Source organism: Pelophylax lessonae, assembly GCF_965119305.1.
Source record: "Pelophylax lessonae genome assembly, chromosome: 1".
Taxonomy (NCBI): Eukaryota; Metazoa; Chordata; class Amphibia; order Anura; family Ranidae; genus Pelophylax; species Pelophylax lessonae.
The window spans coordinates 61,612,094-61,629,407 of NC_138768.1; the positions used below are offsets into that span (position 1 = coordinate 61,612,094).

General features: G+C 42.6%; 1 protein-coding gene across 14 annotated transcripts in view; it reads right to left on the bottom strand.

The window, feature by feature from the left end:
* TCF4 (transcription factor 4) overlaps positions 1-17,314 on the bottom strand; it is a 646,703-nt gene that overhangs the window by 477,345 nt on the left and 152,044 nt on the right. For all 14 annotated transcript variants that reach the window (XM_082244114.1, XM_082244117.1, XM_082244108.1 and 11 more), the window contains exon 3: positions 14,827-14,888. In XM_082244114.1, the coding sequence (XP_082100240.1) occupies positions 14,827-14,888 (62 nt within the window). The remainder of the gene's footprint in view (positions 1-14,826; positions 14,889-17,314) is intronic.

Here is a 17,314-nt window from a genome sequence, read left to right on the forward strand (position 1 = left end):
GCCATTGGTCGAGGAGGAGGCGAGAGGACTCGAGGAGAAGCTGCCGCTGCAGGTAGGTGCACTGGCTTTCTGCATTGAAAGGGGGAACGCAGTGGTCAGTCTGCATTGAAAGGGGGCACGCAGTGGACAGTCTGCATTGAAAGGGGGCATGCTGTGGTCACTCTACATTGATGGGGGCACGCTGTGGTCAGTCTGCATTGAAAGGGGGCACGCTGTGGTCACTCTACATTGATGGGGGCACGCTGTGGTCAGTCTGCATTGAAAGAGGGCACGCTGTGGTCACTCTACATTGATGGGGGCACGCTGTGGTCACTCTACATTGAAAGGGGGCACGCTGTGGTCACTTTGCATTGAAAGGGGGCACGCAGTGGTCAGTCTGCATTGAAAGGGGGCACGCAGTGGTCAGTCTGTATTGATGGGGGCACGCTGTGCTCAGTCTGCATTGAAAGGGGGCACGCTGTGGTCACTTTGCATTGAAAGGGGGCACGCTGTGGTCACTTTGCATTGAAAGGGGGCACGCAGTGGTCAGTCTGCATTGAAAGGGGGCATGCAGTGGTCAGTCTGCATTGAAAGGGGGCACGCTGTGGTTACACTGCATTGATGGGGGCACACTATACCTTGATTACTGAAGGCCCCTTTCACACTTTTGTGACCTCAAAGTCACGCAATTTTTTACAGCGTTTTTTGCCGCAAAGCAATACCTATTACATTTATGCATACATTTTGTACGGCCCCCGAATGATGTTACAAAAATCCAAATGGCCCTTGGCAGAAAAAAGGTTCCCCACCCCTGCTCTACAGTGTGTACAAGGGGTTGATTTACTAAAGGCAAACTGACTGTGCACTTTGCAAAGTTCAGTTGCCCCAGATCTCAGTAAGTGAAGTAAAGCTTCACTTTACAAAGAATAGCCAATCACATGCAAGAAAAAAAAAAAAAAAAAAACAGCATTTTTGCTTGCACATGATTGGATGATGCAAGTCAGCAGAGCTCTCCCTCATTTACTAAGCTCTGGAGCAATTACAGTTGTAGAGGACAACTGCAAATTGCACAGCATAATTGCCTTTAGTAAATCAACCCCCCAAGTCTCTATCCAGAGCACTAAGGGGGTGATTTACTAAGGGTAAACAGACTGTGCACTTTGCAAAGTGCCGTTGTCCTCTGCAAGTGCAGTTGCTCCAGAGCTTAGTAAATGTGGCACTTTACAAAGCATACCCAATCATGTGCAATGAAAATAAAAAAAAAGCATTTTTGCTTGCACATGATTGGATGATGGAAGTAAGCAGAGCTTCTGTTCATTTTCTAAGCTCTGCAGCAACTGAATTTGTAAAGAGCAGTTGCACAGTCTTTTCCTCTAAGTATCATTTCTGTCTGGTGCCTCCTTCCTCTGCTATCAGCATGAGTCACTTCTGACAAGTTTTCCTGACACCAAGAGAAAAATGGTGACGGGAAGGGATCCCTGTCTGACTGACAGCCTCAGCTCTGTTTCTGTGTGCTGTGTGAAGGGGGGGCGTGCCTCTTCCTTCCAATCAGCTCCCACAGCTCTCCTCACTGAGCTCTGCAGAGTGTAAATTAAGCTCTCCTCCCCCCTTTTTTCTGAACTCTCAGGCTGGGTTCAAACTGATGTGGTGTATCGCATTGCATGTAATTCATACAGGAATCACAAAGGATTCCTGTACAAATGACATGCAAATTCAGTGTGGTGCGATCTGAGCCATAAATTATCTATGGCTCAATTTGCACTGAATTTTCACCAAAAAGGTGCAGGACCCTTTTTATTGTCCGCACTGGAATCAGAAGGCATGGGTGTTCAGACCCATGCGATCCAATTCCATCTGATTCAACAGTTCGCAGAACCGATTTGGGGTTGCAATTATCTTGATATTGGCACCCACAGCGGTTTGCAGAGCACAGTGTGAGCTGCCTGCGATTCTGATGCAGTGCAGGACCCAGCACAGGAATCGCTGTGGTTCCCACACCGTGTCAGTGTGAAGCCAGCCTCAGACAAACTTATAAATTTAGCACTTTAACTAGATGCAGAAAAGAGAAGACTGCAGATAAACAGGTACAACTTATGTAGGAGGATTTGTTTCATCTGTGTGTGTCACCTGAGGATAGTCCCTTCACTGGGTATATGTAAGAGTTTACAACTACTATAATTGAACAAGCTGAAGTTAGAAGATGATTGGATTCTATGCACAGCTGCACCAGATTTTGAACTCCCCAGTTTTAGTTAGGCCTCTTTCACACGGAGCAGACCGTATTGCGATCCGCTCCGGCACTTTTGTTTTTTTTTACGGACACGAATGACACTTGTGTCATCCGGTCCGTATGTCCGCATATCATCCCATCCTTTGCGGATGATATACGGACATAATGTAAGTCTATGGGGATTGCGGATGTCAGCAGATGACACCGCTGACATCCGATTTTGCGTCCTTTCCGTTTTTTAAAAGCGGAAGAAAAATAGGGTTCTGTACCCGCAAACGGATGGGGTGATATACGGACATACGGAACGCCCGTGTGAAAGAGGCCTTAATCAACCTCAAAGTATGATGGGTGAACTTCATCCCATCAAGTACACCCAGAAGGCAGTTTGTTCTTTTCTCCCCACCTGGAAGAACCATGCTCCTGAATCCTGGGAACATGGAAAACAGCAATTGACCAAATCCTACACTTAGGCCACATTCAGTTTTTATCACAAGCATTGTTGCATTTTTTGAAAAAGAATAACAAGTTTTTTGCAGATTTGTCAGGCATTTTTTTCAAGCCTTTTTCAACAAAAATGTGTGGAATGCTGCTTAAACACAGGGCTGCTGTTTGAGCAGAAAACGCATGCCAAAACGCCTGAAAAAAACGCAAAAAAAAAAGCTCATGTTTCACTTTTCAGGCATTTCCATTGCAGTCTATGGGGGGCCAAATCACTCAATTCTGCCTGAAAGGTAGCTCATGTAACTTTTTTCTATGACAGGCATTTTGCTACAAGCGACAGGACGTTTAAATGTGAACAAGGGATACTAAAAACAAGAGATTTACACTTGTTGAGCATTTTTGAGCATCGAGCTACAAGCTACAAAACAACTTAAGTATGAACGAGGCCTTAAAGTAGAACTATAGTCAAATTTTTTTTTCTTTCATTTTGGATAGAGCAACAGAGGGTTAAAAACCGTCAGATTTGTTTTCGCCACCTGTGTTCCATTTCAGAGATTTCCCTTCACTTCCTGTCCCATAGCCAAACAGGAAGTGAGAGGAAACCCATGAAAATTAAGAGAATCCCTTGGGGACCCCCAGGGTACCAGAACTAGTGTCCCCACTGAAAGATTTCCCCTCTATTGCTTTTCTGGGGACAACCCAACTAATAATGGTAAACAGGACAAAGCAGAGGGTAAATCTCCCTAACAGTTACAAAGACAGCAATAAAAACCAGCAGGTTTTCTAATCCCTCCCTTCTCTATCCTAAACTAAAAATAATGTTTTGTCTTTTTACTTTAATGTATAACTAAAGGCAAAACTTTTTTTTTTAGTTTTGTATAGAGTGGAAAGAGATTTGAACCCCTGTCAATTTTTATTGCTGTCTGTGCCCCATTAATGGGATTCCCCTTCTCTACCTGTCCAGTTTACTGTTATCACTGAATATGAAATTATCCTGATTTCTGGGTTGTCCCCAGAACAGGAAGAAGATAAATCTTCCAATGGGTACATTAGTTCGGGTGACAACCAGACCCCTACTGACGAACTCAACGGATGACGCAACGCGTATAGGGGGCGGAGTCTGCTATTATATGCCATTTTGCTGGATGTTTCCTTACTGAGCGGATTGTTTGTTATAGCCCGCACAGCTGATTGTGCCGGCTTATGCAAGTGTATCTCTTTACCTTGTTTCTAATAAAGTGCCGCACAGAGAGCATTAGATCTTGTCCCCTTCTTTTTGCATTTACCTTGGGATCACTCTGTAATGGATGTAATCAATGATTATAGTGAAATGCCTATTTCACCTTATGGTGCATACCTTATGCCTTATGTATACATATATATGCTACTGTTACTGCTCTGATTTGCTATACTACCTTACTCAAAATAGCTGCTAGATCACCCCTCCCTTCATGGAATCCAAGATGGTGCCTCCAGAGAAACTACACCCAAAAATAGAGGTCTTCATGTCCTGGAAGAAAATCGGGGACACATAGATACATCCGATCATCCAATCATGAGTTAATGCAGATTATAAATGAGTATTTCCTGGAATTAATTTCTTGATGCTTTATAAGCTTAAAAGCGGAACAAAATAAAAGCAGAACTATTCTATCTCGGACAAGTGTGTCGGCGTATGATTTTCTTTCCTGTGTGCACACCCCGAAGTTGAGATTGGGCCAGGGGCAGACATAATCTGGGACTGGTTTGGTCCCGATCCAAAACAACTCTTGGATTCACCTGAGCTGGTTGTGACGGAGAGTCTGTCAGCAATTGGAGAATTGTTTGATCATCACCTACAGGAATTCACCCCCGTTAAGGAAACTGCGAGTTCTGACCCATTGGCAATACAAGGGTCAAAGTTTGAGGTGAGCAGCCATCCAGTAATTGGTGAAAGGGGTGCAAGGACATGGGATTGATCGTTGAGGCACTGGCACTTTTCCATCAGTATTGGATTTGCAGTTTTTTCACAAGATCTTTGCACTTTATTGGAACTTTTTTTTTATATAATGAATTGAATAGGACTTTTTTCACTATAAAATGAATTTTATAACATCACATTAATTTATCTCTTGTTATTACTTCTATTTATGCACTAGTGTCATAAGTGGCGCAGCACTTTTTCGATATTATAGACAACCAAGGATTCCCTCACTTTGAAGGTATTTTTTTCCTCACTTCCTGTTTTGGCTATGGGACAGGAAGTTAAGGGAAATTTTCCAATAGGACACAGATGGCAAAAAATCCGATAGAGTTATAACCCTGCTTTACTCTATCCAAACCAAAAAGCCTTTACTTCTACTTCAAGCTGTTTTCCACTCAACGCAGAAATTCTAAACCTGTGTGTGTAATAAATATCTGTCTTGATGATCCCTTTGATAACTAATGGGAAACAACAACATAGAGTTATTTAACTGTAATAGTTTATTGTTGTTGGAATCCCAAAGAATAGATGACGTCAAAGACCGTACATGCCAACCAGAGACCTCAAAAAGGTTACAGGTGACTACATATTGTATAAGCCATATATAATGGTAGGATTTGGCCAATTAGTGGGCGACCTCTATTTTCATTATTTTTTGATTCTATATAGGTAAAATGTAATAAAAACACTTGTTAAAAAAAGCACAGAAGCCCTTTAGTCATACAAGTGCTCATGTTTAGGATAATACAGGAGATGAAGTAAGCTACAGATCCCTGAACAAAAGTCAAACAGGCAAGGTTCTCTAACCTGGCCAATCAATTTGCATCTAAAGGATGCTCATTAGGTGTAGCCATGCTTTACCGCATAGACACTGGATCACCACTCCACCCAAACCAAAAGCCTAGAGAGATTACCACCTAGTATTAGGCTGGGTTCACATATATCCAGCTGCGGTTTGCAGTCCGGGGTCTGGTGCGTTTCTGATCACCAATTCAGGTGCGATTCTAGACATGCATGGTTCGTTTCGTTCCGAATAAATATTCAGACAAATTTTTCAATATTCGAAGATTAGAATATATTGGAATACCCAAATTACCCGAATTAGTTCTAAATAACGAAACGAAATCTGTCCGAGTTTCGGAAATTCAAATCGAATTTTACATCGAATTCCAGTTGAATTCGAACTGTAAACATATTTCTGAAATCAAAGACTGTGTGTGTTATTAGTGTGCCATTTCGAAATAATGCTGTTTTTGTTAACCACTTCTGGACCAGAAGATTTTCCCCCCTAATGACCAGGCCATATTTTGCGATTCGGCACTGCGTTATTTTAATGAAAAATTGCGCGGTCGTGCGACGCTGTACCCAAATAAAATTGATGTTATTTTTTTTCCCACAAATAGAGCTTTCTTTTGGTGGTATTTGATCACCTGTGCGATATTTATTTTTTGCGCTATAAACAAAAAAAGAGAGATAATTCTGAAAAAAAAAAAAAAAACAATATTTTTCACATTCTGCTATATAACATTCCAAAAATAAAATTTAAAAATCTAAATTTTTTAACATTTTAGGCCAATTTGTTTTCTGCTACATATTTTTGGTAAAAAAAATCTCAATAATTGTATTTTGATTGGTTTCGCGTCTACAAACTACGGGAAAGATTTATGTCATTTTTATTGTTTTTTTTTTTTTTTTCTAGATGGCGGTGATCTGCGATTTTTTGCGGGACTGCGACATTGCGGCGGACAGATCGGACCTCTGACAGACATTTTTGACACTTTTGGGGGTACCAGTGACATTACTACAGTAATCAGTGCTAAAAATATGCACTGTTACTGTAATAATGACACTGGCAGGGAAGGTGTTGACACAGTAAGTGATCAAGGGGTTAAATATGTACCTAGGGGCATGTTTCTAACTGGGTAGGGGGGCTTGTGAATTGATCACAGAGACTTGTGTTCCTACATGGAAGGATCACAAGGGCTTTGTGATCATTCCAGGGAGAGGAACGGTCAGTTGTGTTTACAACAGCTGATCGATCTTCTCTCTTAGCGGGGAACGATCACGGGTGTCAGGCGGCAATCAGAGCCGCCTGCCCCATGCATCGGAGTCCCCGCTGCCAAGAGGGGGCGGGAGCGCGCCGGCGGCGGTTCGCGCAGGAGAGCCGCACTGCCGCAGTAAAAAGGCGGCGTGCGGTCGGGAACCGGTTAAGCCAAAGATGATTTAAAGAGTCATTGTAATCATTTGATGAATAGTTTTCTTTTGTTTGTTCACTTTGCCACATTAGAATGAAAAAAAAAAAACTAAAGTTTTTGATTTGACTTATTCAAATTTATTGATTTGAACGTTTCGAATTGAAAAAATCTGTAAATCTGAAGAGAATTCTAAAAAGACAAAAAACGTATTCCAAATACGAATTCCGAATACAAATCCCGAATACGAATTGAACGAATCAACCAAATTTACCGAAACATAATAAATTAAATAGATTAACAAATCAAAATGCTATGAAACAAAACACATTTTTTCATCATGCACATGTCTATGCAATTCAGGTGCAAATTTTTGCCTAAATTTGCACCTGAACCAGACCCAAAAACACACAGGACCCTTTTTGGAACTGCAGCCACCCTGGACATGTGTAAGCCGGCTCCATTGAGAGCCCGTCAAATTTACATGTCATGCACATCCAATTCACATATATGTGAAAACAGCCTAAGAAAAATGTATATCAAATATAAGACACCTTCCAAGATATTTAAACACTATATTAAATTATTTAATTATAAAAAGCTCAAAACGCAAAAAAAAAAAAGATTCCAATAAAAGATAGAAGATGTTTATTATAAAAGATCACCCACAGCTCTGCATGTACAAACCATCCACAAGAGATAAACAATCATGGAGCTAAATGGTAAATAAATATCAGGAATATCCTTTACCACATGATAAAAAATGCAGTAAGTCTTACATTTTCTATAATATAATGATGGAAAGAATGTTCCTATTTATGTAATAAAACAAAGTAAATGTAAAAAGAATTGCTCTGTAAGTTGTGATGTAGCGCTGTGGTTGATCTTTTATCATAAGATACTCTTTTTTTTTTTCTTTTATTGGGATTGGGTAAAGAGTTTTCTATTGCCTTTGGGGATTTTAAAACATTTGCTGAATTATTTAATAAAGTGTTTATTTGTTACAGATGTTTTATACTTGGTTTGGCCTAATTAGGCGGGATCATGTAATTTACGGTAATATAAATCCGGTGTCTCAACAGGTTTTTTGGTGTATTGAGACTCATCTAATGACTACGGACACCTTAACCCCTAACACTCAACCTCACTATGAACCTAAAATTTATAACCTTATAGCAAAAAAAATTGGAATAACAGGTGTCTAAGCAACACCTGTATGAAACAGACTTTTGCATGGCACAGGAGATGGTTCAGGCATGGCACAGGAGATGATACAGGCATGGCACAGGAGATGATACAGGCATGGCACAGGAGATGATACAGGCATGGCACAGGAGATGATACAGGCATGGCACAGGAGATGGTACAGGCATGGCACAGATGGTACAGGCATGGCACAGGAGATGATACAGGCATGGCACAGGAGATGATACAGGCATGGCACAGATGATACAGGCATGGCACAGGAGATGATACAGGCATGGCACAGGAGATGAGACAGGCATGGCACAGATGATACAGGCATGGCACAGGAGATGATACAGGCATGGCACAGGAGATGATACAGGCATGGCACAGGAGAGGATACAGGCATGGCACAGGAGAGGATACAGGCATGGCACAGGAGATGGTACAGGCATGGCACAGATGGTACAGGCATGGCACAGGAGATGATACAGGCATGGCACAGGAGATGATACAGGCATGGCACAGATGGTACAGGCATGGCACAGGAGATGATACAGGCATGGCACAGGAGATGATACAGGCATGGCACAGGAGATGATACAGGCATGGCACAGATGGTACAGGCATGGTACAGGAGATGCAGTGCTGCGGGCATGGTACAGGTGTACCATGCCCGCAGCACTGCATCTCCTGAGGAGATGCAGGGGCTGTGGAGGAGTCTCACTAACCTTTCCGCCTTACATTTAAAAATGGCGCCAACACATCACCACGCATGCGCCGTCTGCCCGGGAATAGGCGAAAGTGCACGGGCTTTCCCGAGCGGTGGCGGCGCATGCGCACTGACCAGGGAAAAGGTAAGTGAGACTGTGACTCGAGTATAAGCCGAGGGGGGGCTTTTTTTAGCATAAAAAAACATGCTGAAGAAGTCGGCTTATACTCAAGTATATACGCTATATCTGTGCATCTGCAAGGTCTTGATGAAGCACACTGCAAAACCCCTGACACAGATGCATCCCCCATTTTTTTGTTTCATCCATATAAACTGGTTTGCTTTCTGTCATTACCCAAGTGACCTATAATTTTTGTATGTACACTTCCTAATATTGGGCTATCCTCCTACAATTTTTGTGGCAGTCCCCTATTTTAACATGTATTGTTTTAATGTGTAACGAATAAAATGTGATTTTATTTTATATTGATGTGTTATATCTGTCTCATGTATGTGCCCTTAAAGTCCGTTTCATACAGGTGTTGCTTAGACACCTGTTATTCCAAATTTTTTTACTAATCAGAATTATGGCACGCTCATGTTAGCTCCCCATTTTATATAACCTTATAGGCCAACTAAACTTCTAAAACACAGCAGACCAGGAGAAAGTGCTCCATTCACGATACAATATCTATTGCTGTAAGATCAGCGGTAAAATAGCTCGTACTGTTTTTCAAACATTTTTTTGCCATTCAATAAAAAAACGCTACTAAAGTACCGCTTGTGCTATTTCTTGACGTGATGTGGTATTTTAGTAGTAAAAACTAGCAGTATTTTAACCACTTTACCACTAGAGGATTTTGCTGTCTTACGTCTGGGCCACTTTTTGCGATTCGGCACTGTGCGACTTTAACTGACAATTGCGCGGTCATGCGACGCCATACCCAAACGAAATTTATGTCCTTTTTTTCCCACAAACAGAGCTTTCTTTTGGTGGTATTTGATCACCTGTGTGATTTTTACTTTTTGCGCTATAAACAAAAAAAGAGCGTACATTTTGAAAAAATAACAATATTTTTCAAATTTTTCAAATGAAATTCCCCCCCAAAAAAATGTAAAAATCAAAATTTTTTTAAATTTTTGGCCAATTTGTTTTCTGCTACCTATGTTTGTTAAAACAAATCACAATAAGCCTATTTTGATTGGTTTGCGCAAAAGTTATTGCGTTTACTAACTAAGGGAAAGATTTCTTTTGGTGGTATTTGATCACCTGTGCGATTTTTACTTTTTGCGCTATAAACAAAAAAAGAGCGAAACTTTTGAAAAAATAACAATATTTTTCACATTTTTTTTTATATGAAACTCCCCCCAAAAAAATGTAAAAACTCAAATTTTTTTTATCATTTTTGGCCAATTTGTTCTCTGCTACATATTTTTGGTAAAAAAAATTGCAATAAGCGCATTTTGATTGGTTTGCGCAAAAGTTATTGCATTTACTAACTAAGGGAAAGATTTTTGTCATTTTTGGTGTTTTTTTTTTTTAACGAGTAATGGCGGCGATCTGCGATTTTTTTTTGCGGGACTGCGACATTGCGGCGGACAGATCGGACCCTTGACTGACATTTTTGACACTTTTGGGGGTACCAGTGACATTACTGCAGTGCTATAAATATGCACTGTTACTGTAAAAATGACACTGGCAGGAAAGGGGTTAATTTTATTGGAGAGGGAGGGGTTAATGTATGCCTGGTGCTTACTAACGTGTGTGAGGGGAGGTGACTGAGTGACACAGGGACAGATCGCATTGCTGAACCCTGCAATCTGACCCTGTCTGTCACTTAGGAGATCCGCCCGCTTGTGTAAACACAAGCGGGCGGATCTCCACACTAGATCCCCGACGTGTGACTGAATACAGCGGGAGCGAGCCTCCAGCAGCGTGCGCTGCCGAGAAAGGGGAGTGTCTGGAGACGTAGGTCTATGTCGCCAGACGATAACGAACCACTTTGCCGCAGTAGTGCTCGAGTGAGCAGACGGCAAGTGGTTAATACCAGCAGCCATAAGTGTCCTTAATAATCAGGGAATAGCTGGTTGTTAAGGAGCCACCACCCAACGCAAATGGTGTGAGCCCCTCTAAAAACTCCATACCAGACCCTTATCTGAGCATGCAGCCAGGCCAGGAAAGGGGGGGCAAGGGAGCACGAACCCCCTCCCCTGCCCCTTCCAGAGCCTACTTGGAATTTTTTTTTATTTTTTTTATTTTACACTGTAGCCTGTAAAGCATTGCACCCGCAATCAAGTGATAGGGTAAGCGGAACTCCAAAAATACAATATTTGGACAACATGTACTACATAAAAGTAAATTGTATTTATCGATGGATGTTCCGTGTGTGAATAGTGGTGTGTTAGGTACGTTTTTTAATTGAACCTCTATGCTACTATAAGCACTGACTTTCCAGTGCAGGAACTAACAGACCCAGCTCTAGTACAGTGATGATAGTAGGTCGCTAACTCTCCACCTTCCCCATTCACAAAACATCTCATATTCATCCTGCAGAGCACAAGGCATTCTATGAATGGAAGAGGGGATATTGTGACGTTCATCCTCTCGTCCTCATCAACACACCACATATAAAGCATTCAGGAATTTTTACAGCAGGAACCAGTCCCATTAAAAACAATATTTATTTTTGTATTTTGCCTGCACTGGATGATGAAGCAAAAAGCATGGCAATAGGGTTGATTTACTAAAACTGGAGAGTGCAAAATCTGATCTGGTACATGGAAGCGAATCAAATTCTAACTTCAGCTTGTTCAATTAAGGTTTGACAAAAAAAAAAAGAAAACTGGAAGCTGATTGGTTTCTATGCAGAGCTGCAGCAGATTTTGCACAGTTAAATGGCAGAGCAGTCGGAGTAATTAGATGCTCTGGCAGCTCTGAATTGCCGGCTGGCTAGGAGGCAGTGTGGTGCACTTTGTTCGGTTCGCTTTGTGTGGTTTTGTACAAGCTTTATTTGAAGTGTACAAAATGTACATGTCATTCACTGTAATGTTAGGCGGGGGGGTGTAATGCGATGTGCTGCCTGATGTTGCAGTGCGATTAAGGCCGGTGTCTGCGATAAAATGCAGCATATTTGCATTTTAGCGCAGCACTAGGCCGCGTTGCAGTGTGAATGAGACACAATTGTTTCCCTGCTGTGTCAGACGTTTTACCATGCGGTAAATTGGTGCGTGTAATTTGGCCCTTAGTAAATCAACCCCAATGTGTTCTGCGAGAATAAGCCCTGGAGCTTTGAGCAAAAGTACGAGGGTTGTTTAGCAATATTGAGGCATCCATTTCCATTCATATACTTGATTAATATTTTTGTTTGGTTTTAGTTACATTGACAATACCTGAAGGACCTTGCAAGATCATCATCAACGGCAAAAAGTACAACCAATTATTTTTGGCTGCGGCCTTTTCCTTAAATGCATTCATTATATTATTTAATCTTCCTCCCTCCCTGCACCTCCCATGATGCTTCTGGATATTTACTGAGGCAACAGCAAAACTGTGTTTACTACCCTAACAATTATGGCCTAGTGTCTATGGAAGCAGAGCAAAGAGGGCAAAACTAAGTCTTTTTAATGAAAAATGACATATTGCCTATTATGCTCCTGTCTTTACTCTATCTCTTGACAGGTAGCTAAATTCAACATGAGAACTGAATAGGGAAAGTAAGAGGAGTCAGCCTGGCTGCAACCCAGTTCATGCATTGACCAGCAGGGATTTATACTCTGGGATGCGCTTGGAGATCCATGAAGCGGGCTACTGTCATTGATTTGAACAGGCTGCCTGCATGGATCTACACAAAATAACTGCGCATCCTCCGTGGGTAAAGACAGCTCTTCACCCAGGTGTATGGATCACTATGCCACTGTGAATGAGACCGTTTTGGTTTAGAAACCCTGAAATCACTTCTCTTGTCAGGAACCAGAGCATCTGCTGGAGGCACTGTGGTCCTCAGACCTAAAAGGTGCAGTTCTGGTGTCCACCAACACCTTTCTCCCAGGAGCTAGCATGTCCCAGGAATTAGCCTGCACCTGTTGCCTAGCCTGGTTGTTGGGAGGTCTTTAACCCCTTCTTCAGAATCTCTCAGTTCTGCATTGTTTTGCCTGTGTACCCATGCCCTCTATTCCTGGGGGGGGGGGGGGGCTCTGCAGGCTCAGAGAGGGGGCTGTATTAAGAGGGTGGGCTGGAGAAGAGATTAGGAGCTATGGGAAATGATCTTTGGGGGTGATTTTTGGTTGTATTCTGCACATTGGCCTGTGCGATATGCAATCCCAATCTCAGTACTCTGCATGTTACGTACCCCTGTCCCCATGTACTCTGTATAATCTGCACTCCTGATCCCTATTGCTCTCTGTGATATACACTGCTGACCCTTGCACTCACAGCAAGGCCCACTCCTGGCCCCTGTACTCTGCACAGTGTGCACTCCTGTCCCTTGTGAGTTACGACCTTATTTCCCCTGTATTGTGTATGTTACAAACTCCTGAGTCCTGCACTCTCTGCATTGCCCAAACCTAAACTGTGCATTCTGTGCATTATGTACTCCTGACCGCTGCACTCTGTAAGTTATGCACTCCTAACACCTACACTCTGTGAGTTAGGCACTCCTGGCCCCTGCACTCTGTGAGTTACGCACTCCTGGCCCCTGCATTCTGTGATTTGCACTACTCCTGGCTCCTGCACTCTGTGAGTTACGCACTCTTGACCCCTGCATTCTGTGAGTTGTGCACTCCTGGCCCCTGCACTCTGTGAGTTGCGCACTCTTGACCCCTGCATTCTGTGAGTTGCACACTCCTGGCCCCTGCGCTCTGTGAGTTACGCACTCCTGGCCCCTGCACTCTGTGAGTTACACACTCCTGACCCCTGCATTCTGTGAGTTGCGCACTCCTGGCCCCTGCGCTCTGTGAGTTACGCACTCCTGGCCCCTGCATTCTGTGAGTTACGTACTCCTGACCCCTGCATTCTGTGAGTTATGCACTCCTGACCCCTGCATTCTGTGAGTTACGCACTCTTGACCCCTGCATTCTGTGAGTTGCACACTCCTGGCCCCTGCACTCTGTGAGTTACGCACTCTTGACCCCTGCATTCTGTGAGTTGCGCACTCCTGGCCCCTGCACTCTGTGAGTTACGCACTCCTGACCCCTACATTCTCTGGGTTACGCACTCCTGGCCCCTGCATTCTGTGAGTTACGCACTCCTGACCCCTGCATTCTGTGAGTTACGCACTCCTGGCCCCTGCACTCTGTGAGTTACGCACTCCTGACCCCTACATTCTCTGGGTTACGCACTCCTGGCCCCTGCATTCTGTGAGTTACGCACTCCTGACCCCTGCATTCTGTGAGTTACGCACTCCTGGCCCCTGTACTCTGTGAGGTATGCACTGTTCTAAGCCTTGCACTATAGACACTATGTTGTACATTTCATACTCACCACTGCACTCTCTATGCTGGGCTTAATATGTCATACTTCTGACCACTGCACTCTAAGTACATTATATACTACATTATCTACTTTTTAAGATACACTCTGTCACTATTTCAGTTCTTGTTATAGGTGCTATTTTCTGCAGAAATGCCCCCACTCATTTGTCAGAATCTCACCCACATTCATGACCACTGAGGGAAATTATTTCTATTACATGATGGGAAATGTAGTTTGATACACCGAAAAGGAACAGGAAGTGACGTCTGCACTTCATCTATTCCGCCTCACGATGCCCAGCCATAGCTGTCCTCTAAAGTGAGGACATCATCGACAACAAAAAGGAGCTTTTTTACAAAGTTATGTGTTTTTATTAAGGAAAAGCAACTGAAATAGTGGGGGAATTGTAAATCTATCTTGGAGTTCAGCTTTAAGAATGAATGACAAGGCACCACACATTGTTTTAGGACCAGATATATGAATAAAAGGGATAATCTTGTTGTCTAGTTAAACTGTACTTAATTAAGAAACTGATCACGAAAAAGCCTGTAACATGAATAAAATATAATTCTATGTTGAATATTTTCCACAAGCCCCTGAGGCATGGATGGTGATCTGACAGGTATACAGAAAGCCTACATAATGTATACTTACTCGAGATGGACTCGGGTGTGCACTGTTCTCCCAGGACCCTGAGTTACTTCTGTCTTCTACATCTAAGAAGCAAAAAAAAAAAGAAGAGAAAAGCTCTTTAGACTTTATCTGAATGATGTTTATGTCAATATGCATTTTAAATTAAAGCTTCAAACTAATCTGCTGTTGGGTTTAATTAAGACTCCCAAATAGCGCAGCTATATTGATACTAGACATCTGACCCGTCTGCTTAACTTAACTCATTGAAATTCACAGCTCACATCGACGGAGCCCTCAAGAACCTGGAAAGTTCAGCAACACGCTGCTTTAAATCCTGCAAGTCATAACAAATATGTTCTGGAAGTTATGGCAAAAGTTAGGTAAACGCATCCAGCTTTTCGTTAACGTCACCATTTCAAGGACACAGGGAACTTTACAGCACAAATCTATTAAAACTCTACAGATGCTGTCCATCTACTTGGGCATCTTAGCGATTTCCAGTTCAGGAGGAACAACATCTCCTGGTTTGTTAGCTTGGATATGGAATTCTATCTTATATCTGGAAGGGTATAGGTTGCCCAAAGCACATAAGTAATTTGCAAGGGCAGCTGAGTATGTGCATCTACACAGAGGCTCCAAAGACCAACAGGGTTTAGGAGACAGGTGGCACCACCATAGAGAAAGATGGGAACTGTAGAGAGATCAGACTCTACTTATTGGACCTAACAATCGTGGTGAGACATAAGCAGATTTAACCACTTTACCACCGGAGGATTTTGCTGTCTTACATCCAGGCCACTTTTTGCGATTCAGTACTGTGCGACTTTAACTGACAATTGCTCGGTCATGCAATGCCATACCCAAACGAAATTTACGTCCTTTTTTTCTCACAAACAGCTTTCTTTTGGTGGTATTTGATCACCTGTGCGATTTTTACTTTTTGCGCTATAAACAAAAAAAGAGCGAAACTTTTGAAAAAATAACAATATTTTTCACATTTTTTTTATATGAAACTCCCCCCAAAAAAATGTAAAAACTCAAATTTTTTTTATCATTTTTGGCCAATTTGTTCTCTGCTACATATTTTTGGTAAAAAAAATTGCAATAAGCGCATTTTGATTGGTTTGCGCAAAAGTTATTGCATTTACTAACTAAGGGAAAGATTTCTGTCATTTTTGGTTGTTTTTTTTTTTTAACGAGTACTGGCGGCGATCTGCGATTTTTTTTGCGGGACTGAGACATTGCGGCGGACAGATCGGACCCTTGACTGACATTTATAAATATGCACTGTTACTGTAAAAATGACACTGGCAGGGAAGGGGTTAATTTTATTGGAGAGGGAGGGGTTAATGTATGCCTGGTGCTTACTAACGTGTGTGGGGGGAGGTGACTGAGTGACACAGGGACAGATCGCATGTTCAGCTATGCTGAACCCTGCCATCTGACCCTGCCTGTCACTTAGGAGATCTGCCCGCTTTGTTTACACAAGCGGGCGGATCTCCACACTCGATTCCCCGACGATCGATGAACACAGCGGGAGCGGGCCTCCGGCGCCGCGCGCGTGCACGCCGCCCACAAGGGGAGGAGTCCAGCGACATAGGTCTACATCGCTGGACGATAACGAGCCACATTGCCGCAGTAGCAGCAATGTGAGCGGGGGTAAAGCGGTTAAACTAAAACCAGAGGTATGCCAAGGGGGACATCAGTCACCTGTAGGATAGCAGCAAGCAGAAGCAATATGAAGAGCTGAATTACACAACGCCTTGAGATACAGGTGAACATATGGACCAAAACTAAACATAAATGAGGACCAACTTATTCCTCAGATTGACAGCCCTCTGCTATTGTTCATAACCTCATACCTGTAAATGATAAAATAATAAATCCTTTCCAGAATAGTATATACCCTTTCAAACGTGGGTAACTTTAACTTATTTGCCAATTAACCAGTTAATACGATTATCTTATGGTGTGACTTTCAGAGGCGTTATCAAAGGAGAACCAGTACACAATCTTAATGCTTACTTCCATCACACTTCTGATATGGAGAACATCAAAGGAGGCATCCCACAGTATGGGAGAACTACTCGACACCCACACTGAACAAGAACATGCTCAGATAGTTTAAAAATACGTGTTTTGGCTATTTGAGCCCTGCCTATAACACATGTTGTTCTCTGAGATGCGTTATAGCTGTAAGCTCGGTCCATTCTGGTATTCTTGTCCATATATTCAGTAATGTTAACAACCTGTTGTTTTGCTGAGGCCAATAAACGTGTATCTCCAGGCCTGAGATACCAATCTGCTGTTCCTTTATTGTCCACTGACTTGAGGCAGGGAAGTGACCAAACTGCAATACTTAGCAGGGCCAGGAAAAAGTCAGGTCACCATCCTGTCTGGCAGTACTGTTTAAATAACAGGGCAGGAATACCAATGCTTTGACAGCTAAAACCAGTGGTCTTCAAACTGCAGCTCAGGGGGCAGATGCGGCCCTTTGCTTGTCTTTAAC